The 25,280-nt window shown below is 37.2% G+C and overlaps 2 protein-coding genes across 4 annotated transcripts in view; one reads left to right on the top strand and one right to left on the bottom strand.

Annotated features, from left to right (window-relative positions):
* The first annotated feature begins 619 nt into the window (after positions 1 to 619).
* Positions 620 to 2,511, top strand: LOC140851715 (leucine-rich repeat receptor-like serine/threonine/tyrosine-protein kinase SOBIR1). The gene has a single exon (XM_073243775.1). It carries the CDS (start codon positions 785 to 787, stop codon positions 1,952 to 1,954), a length of 1,170 nt encoding a protein of 389 aa, XP_073099876.1. The 5' UTR covers positions 620 to 784; the 3' UTR covers positions 1,955 to 2,511.
* Positions 2,512 to 2,540: 29 nt separating this feature from the next.
* The window catches only part of LOC105061584 (protein MHF2 homolog), a 36,789-nt gene continuing 14,049 nt past the window's right edge, over positions 2,541 to 25,280 (bottom strand). For 2 of the 3 annotated variants that reach the window (XM_073243777.1, XM_073243776.1), the window contains exons 3-6: positions 6,277 to 6,313; positions 5,621 to 5,674; positions 5,415 to 5,519; positions 2,541 to 3,130 (exon numbers count right to left, since the gene is read on the bottom strand). In XM_073243777.1, the coding sequence (XP_073099878.1) occupies positions 5,416 to 5,519; positions 5,621 to 5,674; positions 6,277 to 6,313 (195 nt within the window). In that variant the 3' untranslated portion in view covers positions 2,541 to 3,130; position 5,415. The remainder of the gene's footprint in view (positions 3,131 to 5,414; positions 5,520 to 5,620; positions 5,675 to 6,276; positions 6,314 to 25,280) is intronic. The other variant, XM_073243778.1, reaches the window with a different exon arrangement.

Genomic DNA, 25,280 nt, shown 5'->3' with positions numbered 1-25,280 from the left:
TAACAAAACCCTCGCTGGATTGACTGACCTTGAGATTCCACGTCCAATTTGCAAATTGCACAGAAGGTTCCTGTAACACTCGCTTTCCGTCCGTAACCAACACGACATTGAGGCAAGACGCGTTCAGACCACAAATTAAACTACCACGCATCTTCTTACATAACAATTTCTGAACCACGTGTAGAAGAATTCAGTCCCCACCTTGACTTATTAACCCTCTCTCTCTTCTCTCTCCTCTCCTCTCTCTCCAGATTAAACTGCCGCCATCTTCTTGCATAACAGCCTCGAAGCCACAGAAAAATTCAGTCCCCCTCGCGTGAACCTATCAACCCTCTTTCTCTCTCTACAAATTAAACTACTACGTATCTCCTTGCACGACTACCCCGAAACCACAGAAAAATTCATTGCCGCCCGCACCACAACCCCCCCCCCCCCCCCCACCTCCTTGACCTTTTAACCCGTCTCTCTCAGACTTGCATTGTAGTCTTTTCCTTCAAGGCATTCACGGAACACCACTTGCAACCCGTCAACTTGACCTATCAACTCTCTCTCTCTCATAGTTGCATTTGCAAGGCATTCACGGAACACAACGTTCACACATGGACCTCCAATTCTCTCTATCCTCCTCTCTCCCGTCTTCCTCTCTCTAATCAACTCATCCACTTGCACCAGAACCATCAAACATAACACTCCCGGAACCTCCTACAATCCTAACACAGATTTTGATACTTACCCTTCTGATGAAACAACTAACCAAGACCCAGCGCCAATAACACATCCCTCCATGGCCGAGTTGCTCTCTAATATTCCTCTATGGGTCGCCGTTGCCATCTCCTTCTCCGTCGGCTTTGCCATAGGCACCTTCATCTTCATCTCCTGGAGACTCGCCATCAGCCGCTGCTGTCGAATCGAAGCCAACGAAGAAGAATTTGCTAACACCCCTCCAGTCTTTCTTACCCGAAAAAACACCCCCACTGTCTTCAGCCCCATGCTCAGGTCCAACCTCTCCTTCATCGACAAGCTCCGACAAAATGACTTCCCCTCCGCCCTCCAGGTCATAGGCCGTGGCGGCTGTGGCGAGGTCTACAAGGCTGAGCTCCTTGTCTCCGGCCAGAAAATCCCCATCGCTGTCAAAAAGGTCCTCCAACCGTCCCTCGATGCGGCCAACCTAAGCGAACCGTCCCTTGACGCTGCCGACCTCCGCGAAGAAGAAAGCAAGCTCCTCCACTTCCGATTGCGGCAAATCCGGTCGGAAATCCTCACCGTCGGCCAGATGCGCCACCCAAATCTCCTCCGCCTATTGGCACACGTGCCACAACCTGACTGCCACTACCTTGTCTATGAATTCATGCACCATGGCTCTCTGCATGACGTGTTAAAGCGGGGAGCTCCCGAGTTGGACTGGCCGACTCGTTATCGAATCGCTCTCGGAATCGCCGGCGGCCTCGAGTATCTCCACTTGATGCACCTGCCAAGAATTATACACAGAGATTTGAAGCCGGCAAATATCTTGCTTGACGATGGACTAAACGCCCGGATCGCTGATTTTGGGCTGGCAAAGGTGGTGCCGGATTTTACCAGCGGACCGGTGAGTTCGAATTGCATCGCCGGAACAGTGGGTTACATTGCACCGGAGTACTGTCAGACATTATCGTGCACCGATAAGTGTGACATATATAGTTTTGGAGTGATTCTGGCAGTCCTGGTTACTGGGAAATTCCCAAACGATGCATTCTTTCAGATGACTGATGAAATGTGCATCATTGGATGGGTGAGGAGGGTGATACGATCGGACGATCCAAAGGTGGCAATTGATCCGAAGTTGGTGGGGTGTGGGTTTGAGGAGCAAATGTTGCTGGTGTTGAAGATTGCTTGTTTTTGTACATACGATGATCCTAGTGAGAGGCCTAATAGTAGAGATGTTCGAGGTATGCTGTCTCAGATAAAGCATTAGATGAACAAGGTTTCACTGCTCCATAGAATAGAGAATCAGTCTTAAATTCTAAAATGATTGCATTGTCCCCAGCTAGATAACATGATTCAAGAACATAGTACTGGATGGATTAATGGATGACCATGATTATAGGATCCATGTTACCTATAATGACACATATTCCATACCAAGAAGTCCAAAATATACGAGGGATCCCAGACCCAATCAGCTTATGGACAAGGGTTGTATCTTTCGCATGAAAGAAGGATTTCTCTTGCTTCACACAAAATCCACTATTAGATCGCACAATGGTTGCTTCGAGAGTTGTGAAGATGATGAATCAAAATTGAGTGCTTTGAAATCAGTGCATGACGTGATCCAATGGTCAATATCATGAAAGAAGACCAATCATTCCTTCACACGAACAGTACAACCCAAGCCCGCAGCTCATTTGGTGCAATAGAATGGTTCAAGACTTACCCTGCTTCAACTGAGCACTTTGTAACTGTTCCTTCCAGGAGACTGAACGTCATAATAGGCCTGAGAAAACTAACGTTGGCCATTGATAATTTAGAATTACTGTTCAAACTTTTATAAGACAAAAAAATGTTCTAAATGGTTTTTTTTACCTCCTAATTTGAATAATTCAACATGGTAAAGATGGGTCAATCAACTCTTCAACATTTCTCAATTTCAATACCTCCTAATTTGAAGAATTCAACATGGTAAAGATGGGTCAATCAACTCTTCAACATTTCTCAATTTCAATAGACCTAGACTACCGAAAATCTAGGTTTCAGTAACCAGTTTTTAAAATACCTGCCCAACCAGTAACACCTTCATAATTCTCTCAAAACTGGTGCAAGTAACCATACTTTTTGCAAGGCAAGTATTTAATCAATGAAGTCATTCAGCTTCCTCCTTTCATCTCGAGAGAAATTGAATATATAAGATCTAGGTTGTTTCTACTAGTGACCCTACTTCAGTTACTTGATCGACCAGGACAACTGATCAACCAGCAGACTTGGTCAGAAGACATGCAGCTTAGTCCAAATCCACATAGGCGGACTGACAATGGAATTCCAGGCCAACTGAACAAAAGATGGGCTTTATCTCCAGCGTCAGGCCTCAAGTGCCCCTCTGATTTCACTATCAACATCTCCAAATTTTGCTTCATTACAAATCATGAAATAACAACTGCAAAGAGGGAAGAAGAACAAATAAATTTATAAAATAATGCAGTTTTTGGGATCAAAATCTTCTGAAAAATATGCAATTATTCTCAATTGACTTAATTTTTGTAGTCAAAAGTTTTTCCAGATTTTTCTAATCTTTGTTTTCCCTAAAGCTAATTATTTTCTGTAATCATCTCATACGTATTTTGTTTTAATGGTTCCTTTTTTGATGTCGTAGTGTTTTAATCTTGGTGTCCTCTTGACTCCAACCTACATCATATTCCAAAACTTCGATTTTTATGTTTTCGGGCTATAAACATTTGCTTTGATAACATATTCAAAAATCCCAGCTTTGTGACTATGCACACACAAAACACTAACCCACAAGAAAAAGTGCAAAGAAAAGAGCATTAGCTGGTTTGATTAACTCAGTGTCCTTCAAAAAAAAAAAAAACATTAAGACCTCATTTGGCTAAACTTTTAGAGTGCTAGAAAGCACTTTCTGATCCTCATAAAGCACTTTGGAGTGGTAGTGTGGTACAGTGATGTTTCATAAAAAAAAAAAATCTGCTTTGGCTTTGTTAGAAAGCTAAAAAGATTTACTTGGGAAAGCTCTATTTTGAAGCTTTCTCCAAAAGTACTTTCTGACTAATGTCGGAAAGCTATTTTAATTTAAATAAAATTTTTTAATGACAAAAATACCCATTAACAAATCTCATAATTATATCATATTACATTATTATATTAATAATATTATAATAATATAATATAATTTATTATTAGATTAGATTATAATCCATTATATTATATTACATTATATATTACATCATAACTATAATAATATTATATTATAGTATATATTATATTATTATATGATAATAATATTATACAATAAAATAATATTTTAAATGTAATAATATTTATGTTCTAAGCATATAATATAATCTATTATAATATTATTATATGATCATAATACAATATAACATAATAATATTTTAATAACAATATAATATAATTATATTATAATAATATAATATATTATATTATAATCTATAATTACATTAGATTATAACTATTATATTATATTATAATTATAATTATAATAATATTATATTCTATTACAATATTATGTCATATTATATGATAATAATATTATATAATATGATAACATTTTAATATATAATATTATATTATATTATATTATCCTCTACTTTACAATATTATGCGATGTCTTTTATTATCATTTTATGGTACTAAAAGTACTTTTTTATTTTAATTACCAAACATATGTTAAAGTTCCAAAGTACTTTATAAATGTAATTACTAAACAGCAAATAGCTTTTTGTAAAATCTTTACTTCCAAAAGCTCTACTTCCAAAAGCTTCTTCCTTCTGTGGAGTATTATCATGTAATCTTTAAATAAAAAAATATTAGTATCATCTACACTCCCTCCTGAAACATTTGATTTGTTGTTTAAACATTTTTCTGTGCCATCTATATTTTCAGGAGAGACACCAATATACAAGGAACCGGTTGTATGCAAGACTAAATGCTTCACCAACTAATAGCAGTCAGCTTTTTTATGCACTAAAAATCAGCTTTCATCTCTTGGATATTCACTTTTCTGATTTGACTTGGCTGGTAGATGTTACTAGTTTGATGTATTTACCTCAAGCAAGATTGGATCTTCTAACTTACCTGGCATTCAAATATTGTAAGACTTTTGCTAAATAAGTACAAAATAAACACATAACTACATCATATTTATTGTTTTTGATCATAACTCTTTATATGATATGCTACCTTGTGTGTTGGAGTATAATAACAAGAAAAAAAATGAGGCGAACTGTCCATCTCTCTCTCTCGGCTCTCCCTGCCAACCAGACATTCCTCTGTGACCATGCTACACCCCACCCCTCTCACCCAAAAGTGTGTATACGCATATAATACAAAAAATCCACACCACTACTAGTTTTGAATCTATACTGGAATATCAAAATTCAAAAATCCTCAATATCAAAAACACCTAGCCACTAAAAATTAGATGTTTCAGAGATTTCCCAATTTGAGTATCACACCATAACAAAGTGGACAATTTTAATAGTGGATGACAGTGATTTCCTTTGTAGTTCAGAAGCTTCAACATTAGATTAACTGAATTTTGTTCCATATGTGTTGTCAGATGTCTAGATTATGATTAGTGGTTCAGATTCATAAAGCATAACCACCAAATATTTAAGAGATCACAGAAAGTTGTCTATTGGTACAATTAGACAATTATAATTGTTATCAGTGCAGGGGAATACCTCAAAAATCCAGAAGCAATTGTGGAAGTACTCTCTCTAAATGAGTAGGTTCAATGTTATTAATACCCTCTGCTTCAGCTATCAAACCAGAACGTTGCACAGCCTCTGTCAAGAAAAAATAATTTCATAATTAATGGAAGTAGCATATCTGAGAATATTACCTTACAAATGAAACACAGAAATTTAAATTATTTTAATAGTCACACCTGTGACAAAAATGCGAATGAGTTCACAACTAAGCTTTAGAGCATTTGAATTAGCTGCATGGAGAAAGGAATGGTTATATACCAATGGTTTTGGTTTAATGAAACCCCAGTCAAGTCAACTATAAATGAAGTAACAAAAGTTTGAAATATTATGCAGCACTGCTACTGAATTCAGCATAAAACAAGAATTATTAACATGATACAACAATAACCTAGAAAAGTAAGCCTTACTGATATAGCATCCAGTGTTTGACCTCCTGGGCCAAGAAATAAAAATATTCTGGCTATCTCACTAAATATCTTCACTGGTTGCACATGTGCTTATTTCATAGGGCCATCTCTGGCTAGAGGCTCTGAAGTTATTGTCATATTCCGGCTAACGAAGGTGCTAAAGAATAAGATCGCAGGATATCTTTCCACAACAAACAAATATCATAACATGATTTAAAAATAACAAAAAACTAAAAAAGGATACAAGAACGAAATCCATGCAGATAACTATTCCAAATCAGGTAGTGATGTACTTAAGATAACAGGAAAGACTTATCTATCGCTAGAAAGAGACTGACATTTTTTTATTTAAAAAACATATTAAGATACAAATATCATCACTAAACAGGAAACGATTTTCTATATTTTACAAAGATGTAAGATACCTGTAGTTTGCCGATTCTTTTTTGTTCTGTCACCCGCCTGCAAATTCATAAGAAATTCACATTGAAACTCTTCATATATTTCCTTAATCTATATATACGAATGTGTTTGTATGTGTGTGTACTTGTGTGCGCGTCTGTGTTTGCATGCATGCTTTTGTGCATGTGTGTCTGTGTGTATGCATGTGTGAGAAGAGGGGAGGGAAAGGGAGAGGGAGATGGGGAGAGGGGGGGGGGGGGAGAGAGAGGGGGAGAGAGAGAGAGTTAATAACATCCGGACAAGATTAAAGCCTTAATCCCATCGATGCAAAATAAATCATGGGCATTTAAATTAAAAACCACTGATCACAAACTATGATAAAATGGACAGTTTCAGTAGAGAAAGCATGCTGATATATAAGCAATAGAAATTAAGAACCCAAGCTATTGATCTTGATCTAGATATCTTAAAATTCATATAGACCATCTTTTAACTGATCCAGATGTTTTAAAACCATAAATAACATCAAAAAGTTGTCCTACCAACAAAAATTTCAATTTTGAAACCTTGATGCATGAGCAGAAAATCCTCAAAACTTTTATATTTTCTTTCAAGGCACTTTAGCTGATGCATATCATGTATAATAGTGTAGACTTTCAATTTCAATGCCTTCTCATTGGTTCACATTAGTACAATTCTGTTAGAAGGAACCTAGCTCCATTACGTCTATATCATATGCATCTATCTGCTTCCATAACGAGAGAAGTTTTCATAGCCAGACTGCAGGTATGTTACCAGATTCTGCTAATCGTTGGACTTGAAAAAAACCGAAAAGATATTCTTTATTTAAAGCACTGTGAGAGTTATTTTTGGCTGGAGTTCCTTCTTCAATCTCAAGGGCGTGGCTATTTTGAGGATGTGTGACTTTTTCGTTATTTTATTTTTGGGCCACATGGACTCTAATGGAAAGACTGATTTTTGAGTTTCTCCAATTAAAGAAATTTCTCATCAACTAAGAAATCTGGAAACCTCAAGAAAATCACAAAGAAGCCCAACTGATTGGGATTAAACTCTCTTCGAATACAGTTGGTCTTTCAAACACATCACACATTCCATTCATATTATAATGAAAAAAGCTTTTGCGACCAGACTTTTCTTTGTAAACCAAATATCCTTTGTCGCCTGGCTTTTCTAAATTGAGGGGTATAACTATAATGCCTTCAATGAAATTATAATGCAATTAAAAGGGATGGGAGAAACAAATAAATGAGTCCCACTAAATTTGATCCTTGAAAAAATGAAATCAACGAAATAGAAGTCCAAGGGCCATCTGCATGTTCCTATCTGTACCTTCATTTCCAACAACAAAATTACAACCTTCCTATTTTGCTGAATTGTTTTACAATCAAAAAAATCACAGACAATCATGTATCACATCATGTGCATCACAGATGTTTAGTGGGAGAGGCTTTAGTGACCAGACTATTTACTTGTAACCATACTTTGTTTTGTAGCCAGACTTATTAATGAACTGTCCTCTGTACATTTCCGAATTCCAATGCAACCAAGAAAGAGAAGAAAAAATAGGAAAAGATTGAAGCAATGTAGCTCAGAAAATCACTCAAAAAAGTAATTCAGCTGTCTTGGACCATTCATCGTGCTTCATTTTCTAGCACATTTCACAATGCTGATTCAAAGGAAGCAACTAGAACACAGCATATCAAGTGACTTTTAAGGCACATTGTTCGTGTTAGAGTAGCAGTTTCGTACATGTTGTTTAAAAATTTTTTTAAACATGATACAATAAAAATAAATAAATTAAAATATCTTTAATTTTAGAAAAACAATGGTTAGAAAAACAAACGGAGATCGGATCTCCATACCTCGAATCCTGCGGACGTCCCGGGTTTTGATCGTAGCCACGCATGCATCCGACCTCTGCTGGTATCCACACGAAGATGTCTGATCGGAGCACCGAGATCACCGGTGTGCTAGCACCTTGCAAATCTCGCTCTTCATCCTTGGATCTAGATCTCTTCTTCCAAATTTTAAAGGAGATCGCTGCGCGAACTCTTTCGCGCAGATCCGATGGGATCTGAACCAGATCATCATGAAGAAAAAAAAATCCTTCTCTCTTTTTCTCTCTTAGGTCTGATCTCTATCAGATCTGGACGTGGACATGAAGTGGAGAAGGGAGGAAGAGGTGTTGGGAAGAAGAGATGATGCCCAAAAGAAGTCGCCACACCCCTTCACATCAAAACTCATGCCCCCTTTTATTTTTGTCGCACAACCACTTCATATCCCACGCACACCCTCTCCTTCACGCCCAAGAGATCTTATCTCAATTAATTTAAGGCGTTGAAATCCAAATCAAAGGTTAGATGGAAGTTGAGATAGAATTGTTTTGTAAGAAAGAAACCTCTTCTCACAAATTAGTGCACGCCAATCTTCTCCAATTTTTTTTTTGTCGCACAAAAAAAAATCTTCCACGCCCCAATCAGATATATTTTGTTCCTATTTTGAATCATATTCAAATAGAAAAAAAATCTGGATAAGAAAGAATTCCAGATAAGGTGGGGCAGCAACTATTGGTGCCCCCTCTCCTTTCACGCGCGCTAAGAAAAAAGAACGAGAAAAACAACGCCCCTCTTCCCTTCTTGGCATGATTTCTAGAAAGAGAGTCCTAGGGGACTTGGGCTCTCCGAATCATGGTTCTTGTGGTTCAAGTTTGGCCTTAATTGAGTTCAAATCGAATCTAAAACGAGCCGAATTCGAAAAGGCTGTCAAGCTTAATCCAATCAGGCTTGAAATCCAAATCTGATTTAGATAATTGAACCCAATTAGCATTAAATTAAATTAAATCTAATTAAATTAAATCTAATTTAAATTAATTAAGATTTAATTTATAATTTAATCAATCTCAAAAAAATTACAACATTTACAATTAAATCCCTACGCTAACAATTAGCAGCTGCCAAAACTATAACGATTATAAATTAGCAGTTTCTAAAATTCAAAATATCAATCCGATTGATAATTCGAATATGATCCACATCATTGATCAGGTCATGCTCCTTTTGTGTGTGACCCCTCAGGTTCTATTCTGTCTGATAGTGAGACATACCGTAATCTCTATCACAGTATCATCGAAACTCTTTTCGAAGGGTTGAAACGATTCCAACTCACTTCAATAAAGATCATTGATCCGAAAATGATCTTAGTGAGTTCTCACGATCCATCAGTGACGTCTAGCAACATGTAGTGGCAATCCAACAGAACAAAAAAATAAACCCTTAGATGCAGTTATCGTGTGATACAATCCCTCTATCGTGAGTCCCGACTTGACGGAGGTCATAGAGAACTCGTCAAACCCCATCGTCAGTTATATGCTAGATTGGCTCGACTCGAGTTCATCTGTAAATCCTGTGGAAACTCTTTTCCAGTATTCACACTTACTCTGGTCAGAGATTTTCTGAACTCAATCTTACAAATCGCATAGGACTTCTTTTCTACCAAGATCAATAGATTCTATCTAGGTGCATTCTACTCCAAACAACGAATCTGAACCTACAATAGCCAATATACACAGCAAGGATCCGAATGGCTAGGGACCAAGGGAACGTGCAGTCAAACTAAGTAGCCTCGCTGCGAATAGCCAACACACCGCAGGTCAAAGGATCAATCACACCACTGCAGCATCGAGAAGATCACTGATGAGTGAGTAGACATCCAAGTGGTTTCTCGTGTTGGTCACGCTCAGTACAAGTTGTTCTCTAACAACCAGCTGTACTCTCATCCCAGTGTCTCTACACCATAGACTTGAGACTCATCTGCCCTAAAGAAATGTGATCCGTGCACCGATCTTGAATGAATTGATCATTGTCTTCCGTGACGATCTTTCAATCGAGAGCATTTAAAAATTAACCACTAATGATGTATGTCTCAAGTTCTCAACACTTTGAGAATATACAAAATCATCTTTGTTAATTTCTAAGACAAATCATGGACACATAAGACAATTAGTTATAAAGACTGCCCATCAAGTACAAAACATGCCCTAGAGAAAGTATATGTCAGCCAAGATTGGCTTCTAGGACATACATCTAACAAACTTCCACTTGCACTAAAGCCAATCTGCCATATATCTGAGCCCCATCTTCTGAAGACAGGCTTCGATGTTTAGCTGGCTAAGTGACTTGGGCCTACCACATTTATGTGGAGTTTACTCTCTGTACCTCCATATATTTCTACTTGAGATAATCGCGTATATCTCTATTCTATGTGAATGGACTTCTGGTGAGACCTTGACTCCTTAACATTGGCTATTGACCATTATCTTTGCAGTACAATGTTAAAGCATCCAATGGTATGACATCCAGTTCTGTAACTATCACAAGAACCAGAACGCATCCTGCACATCTATAGCATATTCAGCTTTCATTGATCGATTGTCTGGAACCCTTCCAACATATTGAATAAACATAACTTAAAAATACATGCTGATGTAGACATTCTACCATCAGCATCAGTGTGTCCTCCCACTCTCAACTCTAACCCTTCTTCAAAGACGAAGAATGATCCCTTAGTATTTTTCAAGTACTTGGGATATTTTCACAGCAATCCAATGCTCCCAGCCTGAATTTGACTAATATCTGCTCGTGATTTTCACAGCAAGATATACCAAGTCGAGTACATAGCTTGACATACATCCATGCCTAAGAGGATAACGGATCCTTCTTGGAGGTTTCAATGCTGAACCCTTTCAGCACCTCTTTTATGTACTTGTCCGTAAAAATCAAACATCCTTTTAAGATCTATCTCTATAGACCTTTATTTCCAGAATGTTTGATCTAGGTCTCTGATAAGAGAATTCTATATGTAACCACATCATAACCAATGTCAGCATGAGATCCTCCCACTAACTTTCATGTAACTACATGATTCTTCGTATCACGTCGTTGTAGGTTTTTGAGATCATCCCTATGTTCCCAATCTCTTTTGAGAAACACTTTCTTTGAATCCTTTGTAAAGGATGGGAGATCCTACTAGATCTACGAAGTGGAGAATGTACTACATATACTGGCTCATCATAAATAGGTTGTACAGGTCCTATGACTCGTTGTTCTTTAGAGATTTTCTCTTTGAGTTCATTCTCCCACTATTTTTTAAGAAAACAGTATGATTGCTCACAATCACATTGTGAACCACTGGGAAGAGAAAGTGACATCCCAAATCCTTTTGGGATACCCCATAAACGAGCTTTGACAGACCTATCCTCTAACTTGTCCACCATATCATATCTCATATGGTGTGATGAAACCAACTTTAGAGGAAATCTAATTTAAATTTCAAAAATTAAATTTTGTTCCTAAAGAAACAAAAGTTAAACTAGTGATGTTCATGATGGACCGGACCATATCTTATATAATGCCATTGCTTCTCACAAATACACCGTTGAGCTGTGTACAAAGAAAATTCCATCATGAAACTATACCATTCTCCTTAGATAATCGACAAATTTTCTATATGGTATTGCATCCTCGATATAATCGAAGTATCTTTAAAAATTTTTTGATTTATCTTTTCTACTTCACATCTGAATTCTTTGAACTTTTCAAAGTCTTTCAGATTTGTATCTCACATACATACCGTTACCATGATTTTTCATCGGTAAAGGTGATGTAGTAGTGATAACCTTCTAGTTTGGCTCATCAAATGGGCCATACACATCGTATGTGTATTAGGATAAGTATCTCAGTGATCATATCCCTTTGATCCATAAAGAACAGCTGGGTCATTAATTCTCAAAAAGATGATTCACAAACTGGATATGACTTAACAGTCAATGAGCCCAAAGGTCTCTTTTCTCCAGTCGGCAGATCATTTCTTTTCATACATGATCTAGCCAAAAAAACCATCTATATACTTTAGGTTATTTGGTTCTGAATCTCTCAGACTCAATGACATTCACTATTTGCTCAAATCAGTTCACAAATGCATCACCATGCAAATGATCAAGAGCTAAATCCAAACAGTAATCACCGAGATTAGGTGCTCGTGGCCTCAGTACAACGTTTGCACCATTGCCGACTCAAAAGAGTCACTTCATCTTCCCTCAGTCCTCTTCCTTCCTTAGACCCTATACTAAAGTGCGTAATATGCACTAGAATCTAATGAAAAAGAAAAAATTATAAGATCAAATTTAAACAATTCAACATACATTCCAAAAGTATGCAAATGATTCTTTAGGTTCTCCAGATTTGTACCTCTGAACTTTTCAAAGTCCTTAGTTACCAGCACATTGATCAATTCAGTTAAGGTACTATAATATTTATTCATATAATAGTTTCATAAACTATCCATATGAATCAGAGATTGCAGGATCAAATCCATTAGTAATTTCTTATGCATGGTCATGTTGAGCTTATCAAGCTCTTCAATATCTTTGATCATCGATCATGGACAAACTGCCCATCACGCATCTCATGCACTGTGCGACTCTGATCATCTTACAACTATTGCAGATGAATCAGCATGTCATTGACAGTCTACATGTCCTAATGCATATATTGAATTTCATCAACTATGAAGTCCAATTTATAGCACCTAACCTAATTGTCAACATCTAACCATTTGTCAAGTATAGCTCGTTGACCATGGATTGGACAAACTGATGACATTAGGTTAACTTGATCAAGAACATGACTTAATTTCTAAAAGCTAAGAACTATTCTTAGATTTTTGAGCCAGAATATGAAGTTGATTTCGGTTAAGTGGTTGATATCTAAGATTCGAGCTAGAAGGTTGGAAGCTGAAGACTTGATTATAGAAAGTAAAGATTTAATTAGATGATTATACTTGTAATAGTTTGTTCTAGGGACTTTAAAAATAAACAAAAAGCTCCCACTAATTTTTCGAATCTCTCATACTCCTCGGGTGGAGAAACGGAAACCTTAACGCGATAAGTGGTTCTAGTGGATGCTGTGGTCCCATCGATATACGGCACCTCACCTAACAATTATTGAGAATACGTATATCAATGCATGGATAACTCTTTATCCAGATGCTTCTCCAAGCATGTTGCAGCGACTTGATCTCTAAGTCCTACGGCCTCACCTTACAGTTATTGGCACATTTCTTAGTTAAGTCCGACCCACCGTTCACCAGCGGATGCAAAGCCATCATTGGGTCCCTCATCTAACAGTTATTGGACCCAACCCCATCTTTACCTCGGGGCATCTAATGCCAATAGAATAGTTGTGTCTTCTCGATACAACCGAACCATTGTAACCAGTCGAGAACGATCAACACTGAAAAAAACACCCTCATCTCTACAACAGTGGAAGATCAGTAGACTTAATATTTAATGAGGAGATTTAGATTCAGATCTCTTCTAATAAGTCACATACATCTGATGTAATGACTAATATGGTTTGGATCAGCATATTTCATGTCTGACCAACCTAATCAGCATGAGTGAACTCGGGCCAACAAGTAACCTAATACAAAACATAATCTTCCAAAATGATCAGATAAGTAAAGATGAGTGAAGGTCCCCCCGTTGCTTTCCTTAGACACCAACGAATTGGCCAGGTCAAACAACGGAACCAATTAAATAACCACCATCTGATACTTGCCTTAGACACCAAATTGGTTGATTAGAATTAATTAGGTTAACCTATAAATCCGGACTCGAACTACTGAGCCAAATTCGATCTTGACTTAATCAATTCACATCACATGTGAATTAATTTGACTAACTACAACTAAATTCAATTTTGAGCCTCTTTGACCTAATCCCAACCAACTCTTAATTAGGTTCGATCAACTGCTCAAAATCAAAAAGAGTTCTAACCTGATCTAATCAATGATCCTAGTTGTAGTTTAGTCTCTAAACCTAATTTGTTCAACCCATACCCAAAGTCCATATTTTATGCATTAAAATTTAGATCTTAAATTCGTAATTTTAGATCTTATAATTTCAAATTTTAATTCTCAATTACTTGCATTATGGACATGAGTTTAAGTTTAGATCTTAAAATATTTTCTAATCTAAATCATTTTATTGTATCTCATACAATATCGCTGTTTGCAGAATCGAGTCGATTCATCCTGGTACACGAATCGACTTGTCACAGTGAGTCGGCACAACACTGAGACAGATAGAAATCTGTAGACCTAGCTCGCACAATTGAGTCGGCTCATCAGCAAATGAACTGACCTACCAAGATCTCAAATTGACTCCAACAAAAATGAGTCAACTCACCAAGCACTCAAGTCGACCCAATTGAGAATCGAGTCGACTCCACAAGCATACCAGTCGCAGTTTCATGATTTCATGCAAAGAAAACCTAGAGTTTTGAATCTAGGATTTTGCAGAAATTAAGTTTTAGATCGTGTGTCAAAATAATATATCACATATAATATTAATCGATCTAAAACACATAAAAATACATACATAATCTGATTTAAATCTAAAACATGTATCATATACAATTTTTCGTTCTCTGTTCATCTTCATGGGAAACATCACAGTCGGTACCCCTACACGTCATAAAAGAGAACACATCTTATGGGCAAGAGAGAGACTTTAATCCCTTCATCATCTTATGACCAGACGGCCACGATGACTATCCCAATTCAATTACTAAGCTACTAAGAATTTAATCTAACATATCACATATGTAATCAATTAAAAATCAAATCTAATTATCTTTCACATGTCAAACATATGAACAATAACATCAAATCATGCATGTAATAAAAATTTCAGCAATCAGACTAGATCCAAATTAAACCCTAATTAATATTTTTAGATCTAAAATCAATTTCAGATCTGAATAATTCATGATTTATTTCAGATCTGAAATGATTTCGGATCCAAAATAATCCTGTAATCACATTACAACATGTAGAAAATTCAGATCTAACCTTAATCGATGTTCTACATCGTTCTAGGACAATCGTTCAGTATAACAGGATTATGGCAGGACAATCTTATTTCAGAATGAGTAGATCATCAAACTAACCTTCAGATCTGATTTCTACAAATCAGATTTCAGATTTGAGGGATTTTCATGTTCGTATCAGAACCTATGCTCTGATACCACTGTTAGAAAACCACTACGATTTCGTACGTCACTACAAAGAAAGAGTTTTAGCAACAAATTTATTAACGACGGAAAACATTAACGTCGCAAATAATCGGATCAACGATGCAAAAAAATTTTCGTCGATAATAAAAAAATATTTACGATGATTATAAATTTTCATCGCAAATAAAAAATATTAGCGATAAAAAAAGAGTTTCGTCGTAATAAAGAGCTTATTTCCGATGAATATTTTCATCATGAATAAAAAAAATTAAATTACAAATATTCAAATATTAACGACGATAAATCTTTTATCGGTAATAGTTAAATTTTTTGCGATAAAAAATTCGATTCCGTCGTCAATTATTCTTATTTACGACTAAAAATTTTCGTCACTAATATTTAAAAAAATAAAAAATTGAATATTTTTTATTATTTACGACGTAAGTCTCAGTCACAAATAATTTAATTATTTGCAACAAAAATACAAGTTGTATCGCAAACAACGATTATTAACGACGAATATTTTCGTCGTTAATACTTTAAAAAGTTAGATAATTTAAAAATTTAAAATATATAGATTATTTGCGACGAAAAAAGTAACATCATAGATAATTAAAATATTTGCGACAAAAAATTCCTTTTCCATCGCAAATTATCAACCATTTACGATGAAATTTTGTCGCTAATACCTGAGAAATGAAAAAAAATTTAAAAATTCAAAAAGTAAGATATTCGCAACTTAGGAAAAATTTTCATCGCCAATTAGCGATTTTTTAACAAATAATTAAAAAAATTAAAAATTACAAAATTACAAAATATTTGCCACGAAATACGTTTCATCGCTAATATTACTTATTTGCAACGAAAACGTATATTTCGTCGTAAATAAATATATTTTAAAAATTTAAAAATAAAAGATAATTTGCGATGAAAATTATTCGTTGTAAATAATCAACTATTTGCGATGTCAAATCGAATTACCATCACAAAATCATTACTTATTTACGATGTATATCTTTCATCGCAAATATTTAAAAAATAAAAAAAATTTAAATTTCAAAAACTAAACTATTAGCAACGGTAAAAGAATTTTCCATCGTTAAAATGATTTTTAACGACGGAAAATTTCATCGCTAATGCTTTAAAAATTTTGAAAATTTAAAAAAAAAATTTCTATTGAAGGATATATATTATAGTAAATTTTTTTATATTTATAAAAAATATAAGATAGTTTTAAAAACTAATATGTGCAAAATAAAAGTATGTAAAATATTAAGATGAATATGTAGTAATATAAGAAAATTGTTGGAATCATACTTAAAATGCCGGATGTAATTTGAAAAAAAAATAATAAAAATTTTTATCTAAAAAAATTATAAATAACTTATAAAAAAATAGTAAATATTAAAATTAAAAATTTACAAGAATGATGGATAGAGTGGGCCAAGACATTTTAGAATATATGACTGCATTTTATCTAGTTTTATCATTAGTTAGTTCATAATTATCATATATACTAAATTTTATGTTTATTATATTTATAATGACATATTTAAAAAAAATCTTGATTTTGTTGCTTGTGATCTTTGAAAACTTTATTTTGTTTTATTGCTTAGTTATACACATAAGTAATGAATAAAAATTTAGAAAGGTTGATGAGTTGATATGGATGAAGGAAAAGTATATGTGGGGTATGGGTCGAACCTACTTCAACCTGCATGTAAACCAAACACAATTTGACCCATTGACACCCCTAGTTTGAATCATGCTTCTGCCCGATTTTGGTTAGTCTTCCATCCATTTTAATTAATAAACAAAAGAAAAGGATGACATGGCAGTAGATCAAAGGAAAATTTTGCACCCCATATCTAGACTCTGGTGCTAAAGAGGCCTGGTTCTATTTGTCGATGGCTCCATTGAGTCTCTTAGACAGGATCAGACCCAAATTTAACTCATTTTTTATGTAGTTCTCATTAAACCTAAACATAATACGAGTTCTGCAAAATCTAAATAAGCAGGACAAAATATGTGATGCCTGAGAAACCGACTACGGAAGTATTAACATTCTATGAAAATTTAAAGATAGATATGGTCCCAACCGTGTGGGCCATGCAAGAGGGCCGGATGAACATGGTCACATACTTCCTAAACAACAATATCAGAGAAGAAAGAAGCAAAATATTTTTTTGACCTCTCAAATATCATCATTTTTCGCATGAAGCCCTAAGTTAAAAAGTTTGCAGTCAAATCCTTGAACTCGCTTTCAGTGAATCAATGTGGTCCTGCCGTCTATCTTGTCAGTTGGATCTGAAAAAATTTTATCATGTGAGCATCATATAATTACTTATAAAAAACTTATAAATAAGAAATTCTTTTTTAGTAAATATTAGCACGAAAGATAATTTTCATCACTAATACGTAATTAGCGACGAAAATAATCATCGTAAATAAAATTTTTTTATCAAGAAATTTTTGACGGAGACTATTAGTGACGAAATACTATATTTTCGTCGTGAATAATAGTTTTCAGGGGAAAAATTTTTTCCAGCGAGGGATTTTTTTTTTTGACGGGAACTATTAGCAACGAAAATTTTTTCACCGCTAATAAACTTATTAGCGATGAAAAATTTGGTTTTCGTCGCAAATTTATTTTTTCATTTAAATTACTGACGACAAAAATTAATTATTAGCGATGAAAATTTTCGTTGCTAATACCCCGCGTCCCGTCATATCCCATCTGAAACCTATTTTCTTCCTTATTGCCCCCCCCGGCCCTCACTCAGCATTCTCTCGCTCTCCCCCCGGCATCCCGTGTCTCTCCCCCTGTCCGGCTGCCGTCGAGGTGAGTTTTATTACTTTTTTTGGGGGGAGTTTGGGCCGAGGACGGGGACGGTGACGAGGCCGGGGACGGCACGCCTAGGCCGAAGCCGACGGACTGGGCCCATGGGGCCTGCGGGCCAGGGCCTGTGGGATGGGTCCGACGGCCCAAGGCCGGGAACAGCAGGTCGGGACCGGGGACGGGGACGGCGGTCCGGGGCCGCGAGGCCCGCGGGAGGGGGCTGCAGGGCCTGCTGGCCGGGGCCGCGGGGCCTGCATGGGCCGGGGACGGGGACGGGGATGACGGTCCGACGACGGCGGGCCAAGGTCGGGGACGGAGACGGCGGTCCGACGCCGGCGGGTCGGAGACGGGGGCTTAAGAGGCCAGGGCTGGGACCGGGGTCGGGCTGGGCCGGTTCCAGGCCGGGCTGTGGCTGTGGTCGGGTCCGGGGCTCAGGCCGGGTCGGGTCCGGGCCGGGTCCTGATCGGGCTGTGTTGGGTCCGGGACTGGGCCGAGCATGGTCAATGACGGGGCCGGGCCAGGCCTGGTCGTTTTTGGGTCGGTTTGGGTCGGGCCGGGTTGTGACTGGGCTGGGTCCGTGATGGGGTCGGGCCGGGCCTGGTAGTTTTTAGGTTGGGCTGGGCTGGGCCGAGTTGGTGCGGGTCGGGTCGGGCTAGGGCAGGTCGGGTGGAGCCGAGGTGGGTCGGGTCAGGTCAGTTCCGATCTGGGCCGGGTTGGGGTGGGTCGAGCCGGGATGGGGCAGGTCAGGTCTGGTAGGGTTCGGGCCGGGTCAATTCCAGGTCGGGCCGGGGCCTTTGGGGAAGGATCCGAGGATGGGGCCGGGATGGGGCAGGTCGGGTTGGGGCCGGGCCGAGTCGGGTCAGGTTCGGGCAAGGTCGGTCCGAGTCGGGTCAATTCCGGGTCGAGCCGGGGTCGGGTTGGTTCCGGGTCGGGCCGGGGCCTTCAGGGATGGGTCTGGGGATGGGGCCGGGGTGGTCCGGCAAGTCGGGTGGGGCCGGGATGGGTCGGGGTCGGGACGGATCGGGGTTGGGTCAGGTCGATTCCGGGTTGGACCTGATCAGGCTGGACTGAAATTATTATAATTATTGCATATTATTTTTTAGTGTTACTGCTGAAATTATTTAATTATTTGACTAATTATTTTTTCACTAACACAATGCACATTGCTGTTGTTACAATTAAATTGTTTTATGTGCTGTTTTGTATGCTGCTGAAATTATAAATAAAAAAAATACTTTTATTTTAGAGAAAACTCTATTGAAATTTTTGATGAAGAAATTTCAATACGAAGTTATTCTTTTTTGATAAATTAAAAATCCATCTTCGAATGCACGTTCAAAAACGGTACTTAAATTACATTGAGCCGTAGATTCCCATTCAAATTTCGATCTTCATCGAGATCGAAACTTGGATATCCCGTATTCGGACTTTTTGAAAACATAATAATATTATTATTGTTAATAGTTGATATTTCATTTCATTATGTGGTATTCAGTAGTTATCTGTCCATTGTTCTCCGGGTATATGGTGGATAGGATGCGTAGGCACCATATCCACATCGTATACTTAGAGAACCATGAGGAGATGCTGCCGAAATTTCTATGAAAATGAGATGAAATATCCACTAATAACAATAATGATATTATTACTTTTCTGAAAGAGATAGGGCCACACCTGTTAATAATAATTTGAAAAGAATAGGATCATGCATTTTTACTTCATTAAGTTAATGTAACACATTTTCTGTGTTAATATTCAATCTGCATGTGTTTTTTAATATGTTATTTTGTATCAAGTGATCCAGATCTGGATCCAGATAGAGATTTTGGCTGGAATTCAGAACGCGATTCAATCCGAAATTCGGATCGAGATCCAGAATACCACTGAACTTTTTTTTTGTTGTTAATGATTGTGTTTGTTGTTAGATAAATATCAACAAAAGTTGGATGAATGTTAGAGATATTTTTTTGCCTGAATATCAAAAAGGAGTTCGAGATTTCATTGACTTTACACAGCATAAGGCTAACAGTACTTGTCGGATAAAGTATCCATGTAAGAGATGTGTCCATATGGTATATCGTCACATAACCCTTGTTGAGGAGCATCAGCTACAATATGGTATAGATAAGAAGTATACTTATTGGATATGGTATGGGGAGGATGATCCGAATGAAGTGGTGCGCGACGATGACGATACTGAAGATGATAGTGATGCTACTGGACCTATCGAACATGTGGTATTAGAGAATTGTTAGATGATTTACATCAAGGTGCTTGTTCAAATGTACGCATGAATACTGCTGCATCTGAAAGCAATTCTGATCATGAACATAATATCCGGCTTGAGGTAGAAGGAACTTCTGAACAGTTTGCAAAGCTTGTAAGGGATTCACGAGAGCCACTCTATCCAAATTGTACAAAATTTTTCAAGTTAGAGCTTTTGATAAAATTGCTTCATATTAAAACCGTGAACTGATGGAGCCAGAAGTCATTTGATCAAATTTGAACATTGATTAAAACAGCTCTGTTCGATGGAGAGAGACTTCTGAAATCATATTCTGAAGCAAAAATATACATACGAGAAATGAAACTTGGCTATACTCCTATACATGCCAGCAAAAATGACTGCATATTATTTTATAAGGATAACGAACAAGTAACTGAATGTCCGAAATACGGTGAGCCTAGATACAAAATCGATATTAGAAAAGCAAAGAAGATACCTCAAAAGATTTTGAGATATTTTTCATTGATTCCAAGACTTCAAAGGTTGTATATGTCCACAAAAACAGCTGAAGAAATGAGATGACATTATGAGCAGCGAGCTCCGGAGGAGAACATACTTAGCCATCCGATCGACTTTTTAGTGTGGAAAGACTTCGATGCAAAGCATCCGCACTTTGTAAATGACCCGTGCAATATCCGACTTGGTCTAGCAACAGATGGATTTAATCTCCTTGACAATCTGAGTACCTCTTACAACATGTGGCCTGTGATGCTAGTTGTATATAATGTGTCACTTTGGAAGTGCATGAAAGAATCATTTATTTTTATGTCACTGTTGATTTCAGATCTGAAAGCACCAGATAATGAAATTGATGTATATCTACGACCTTTAATTGATGATCTGAAGGAGTTATGGGAAAATGAGGTACAGACATGATTCTGTGAGTCGAAGTAATTTTAAGTTGCATGCTTCGATTCTGTGGACCATAAATAATTTTTCGGCATATAAAAATTTATCTGGATGGAGCACCAAAAGATATCTTGCATGTCCAATATGCAATAGGGATGCATCCTCCTTATATTTAAAGCACGGACGAAAAATATGTTTCATGGGTCATCGGCGGTTTCTTCCTGCTAATCATTCTTGGAGGATCCGTTATAATCAATATTTTGATGGTAAGTCCAATCGACGTCCGTCACCTAAGAAGTTAAGTGGAGCAGAAATTTTAAAATAACTTAAAGTCATTGGAAACGTCTAATTTGGAAAAACATCAAGTACTCGCAAGCAGAAGCGTACTAAAGCTGAGCTGAATTGGATGAAGCGAAGCATCTTTTTCGAACTACCATATTGGAAGCAGCTACTACTTCATCATAATCTGGATGTAATGCGCATTGAAAAGAATATTTGTGATAATATCATCGGTACTGTATTGAATATTTCAGAAAAAACAAAAGATGGTACAAAAGTTCGTCTTAATTTGTAGAAAATAGGAATCCAGCCGGAGTTACATTTAGTTCGTCGAGGTGAGAGATTTTTTATGCCACCCGTATATTATTCATTGTTTGGAGAGGAAAAAAAGAATTTCTGTAGATGGTTCAAAACTATAAAATTTTCTGATGCATACGCTTCAAACGTATCGCGATGTGTTGGAAATAACGACGGCAATATCTCCGACATGAAAAGTCATGACTCCCATGTGATGATGCAACATTTGCTTCCCATAGTCATGCATGGCTTTTTGGGTGGTGATGGTCAAACTGCATTGATTGAGGTAGGAGTGTTCTTTCGAGAACTGTTGTCGAAAATTGAAAATTAACTTACTTGAAAGATCAGAAAAGAATATCATACTCATTTTTTATAAATTAGAAAAAAATTTTCCACCATCATTTTTTGATGTTATGGTGCATCTGACTGTTCATCTTCCAAAAACTCTTTTAACCGAACCAGTACATTATCGATGGATGTATTCTATTGAAAGATAAAAAAATTATACGTACTTTATCATATCAATTATAAAATGTAAATGCATTTTTAAAATTTAAATTTATTTTTGTTTGCAAATTCTTGTACATCTTAAAAAAAATATGTGCGCAATAAAGCAAGACCTGAAGGGTCTATAGCAGAAGCATACGTAGCTACCGAATGTGTCACATTCTGCTCGATGTAACTTGACGATATCGAAACAAGATTCAATCGTACAGATCGTAACGCAAATCGTGAATAGGGTGACAATAAACTAATGTTATCTATATTTAAACAAACGGTTCGACCTACTGGTGCAAGGAGATGTGAATTTATGAACGTGAACGAACTATCAAAAGCACACTTTTACGTTCTAAATAATTATGAAGAAATTGAAAATTTTATTAAGTATCATCTTACCATACTGTTTAATAATTAAGAAAATTTTTTATGTCGATATAAAATTAAAAATCGTAACTTCTTGCAGTGAGCACAAGAGTAATACTATGTAGAGAGAATAATACGGATGCCGATGATCGACATAGAAGAAAATTTGCAAAATGATTTGGTGATCTTGTAAGTTGTATTAGTGATACGTTATTTATTTACTTATAAATAATATTATTTAAACCAATATAATTTTTTATCTTATGATGTAGATGAAACATAAGTATTTCAATAAAGTAGGTGCGACCAATGAGTTGCACGATTTAGCATGTGATCCCGATCGAAGGATTAATCACTACACATCCTGTATCATTGAAGGAATGAGATTTCACACAAGGGAGCTTGAGATGCAACGAAGGATCCAGAATAGTGGAATTGGTACAATAGAATATGAAGGAGAAGAAGAGATTAATTATTATAGTGTACTGGTAGATATCATAGAACTGAAGTATGGGTTCGGTAATTCTGTATTTTTGTTTCAATGTAAATAGTGGGATATTAGTAATAAAAAGATCGGTATTCATATCGATTCACAATTTATCAGTATAAATCTTGCACGAACATGGTACCAAAATGAGCCGTATATATTAGAAACTCAAGTGAAACAAGTAATATATTTGAAAGATCTAAAGTATCGAGGTAATTGGTATGTTGTATAAAAAATAACACCTAGAGACGTATATGACATATCAACTCGATTAAAGATGGATGAAAATTTGGATTTACATAGAGGAAGCTTTTCAGCAAGAAAAACAAACATTAACCGAGCTTTTGGTTGACGAAAAACTAGTAACGGCATCTTTGAATAGGGCTGATCTCCTGTCCAACGATCAGTTCATAAATGACAATGAGATAGAAAACGACATATATATCGATTACTGTGATTCGGACGAGGATCTACACATCGAGGAAGATACGAATATTGATGAGTAGATATATATTCTTCGTTCAATTGTCTTCCAATAATGATATGCGATATAATTGTATTCATTAGAATATTATTTGATTTCTATTATTATTATTTAATATTATATTTATTTATATCTTAATTCCTGCATATATGGCATCAGGAGACAGACGACGACGTTCGCATTCACAGCTCGCTGCAGATACCTCGGAGGTTGAGGCACCTCCACCGATCTCCGTTGCCGCACCAGCTCCACTGTCAAAGGGTCCTACACCGACAGGTCTCAGTGAGTCGGGTCCCAGTGAGACGGGTTCCAATGGTATTAATTATTACACTCTATATATAATAAAATTTGATTCTTTTATTTAGATCGTACTAATGATTTATTTATTGTTGTTTCAGGTGAGTCCTCATCGATGGTGAGGTGAGGGCAAGGTCCATCGAAGAATCTCGCTCTGGAGCGTTGGAGACGCGAGCATCCGAGACAGCATCTCCGGATCAAGATACCGACCGGCTACACCAGACCCATTAGGAGATGGTGTGAGCTATGGCAGACTAAGCTGGGCATCATATGCCGCAGTTATGCCCTCATGACGTTCTTCGATTGGCATTCACAGCTATTATTATTATTTAATATTATATTTATTTATATCTTAATTCCTGCATATATGGCATCAGGAGACAGACGACGACGTTCGCATTCACAGCTCGCTGCAGATACCTCGGAGGTTGAGGCACCTCCACCGATCTCCGTTGCCGCACCAGCTCCACTGTCAAAGGGTCCTACACCGACAGGTCTCAGTGAGTCGGGTCCCAGTGAGACGGGTTCCAATGGTATTAATTATTACACTCTATATATAATAAAATTTGATTCTTTTATTTAGATCGTACTAATGATTTATTTATTGTTGTTTCAGGTGAGTCCTCATCGATGGTGAGGTGAGGGCAAGGTCCATCGAAGAATCTCGCTCTGGAGCGTTGGAGACGCGAGCATCCGAGACAGCATCTCCGGATCAAGATACCGACCGGCTACACCAGACCCATTAGGAGATGGTGTGAGCTATGGCAGACTAAGCTGGGCATCATATGCCGCAGTTATGCCCTCATGACGTTCTTCGATTGGCATTCACAGCTATTATTATTATTTAATATTATATTTATTTATATCTTAATTCCTGCATATATGGCATCAGGAGACAGACGACGACGTTCGCATTCACAGCTCGCTGCAGATACCTCGGAGGTTGAGGCACCTCCACCGATCTCCGTTGCCGCACCAGCTCCACTGTCAAAGGGTCCTACACCGACAGGTCTCAGTGAGTCGGGTCCCAGTGAGACGGGTTCCAATGGTATTAATTATTACACTCTATATATAATAAAATTTGATTCTTTTATTTAGATCGTACTAATGATTTATTTATTGTTGTTTCAGGTGAGTCCTCATCGATGGTGAGGTGAGGGCAAGGTCCATCGAAGAATCTCGCTCTGGAGCGTTGGAGACGCGAGCATCCGAGACAGCATCTCCGGATCAAGATACCGACCGGCTACAC

This window comes from Elaeis guineensis, chromosome 9 (genome assembly GCF_000442705.2).
Source record: "Elaeis guineensis isolate ETL-2024a chromosome 9, EG11, whole genome shotgun sequence".
In the NCBI taxonomy this organism is placed as follows: domain Eukaryota; kingdom Viridiplantae; phylum Streptophyta; class Magnoliopsida; order Arecales; family Arecaceae; genus Elaeis; species Elaeis guineensis.
Note: the sequence above shows the minus strand (reverse complement) of the source record. Positions and strands in the feature narration are given on the sequence as shown.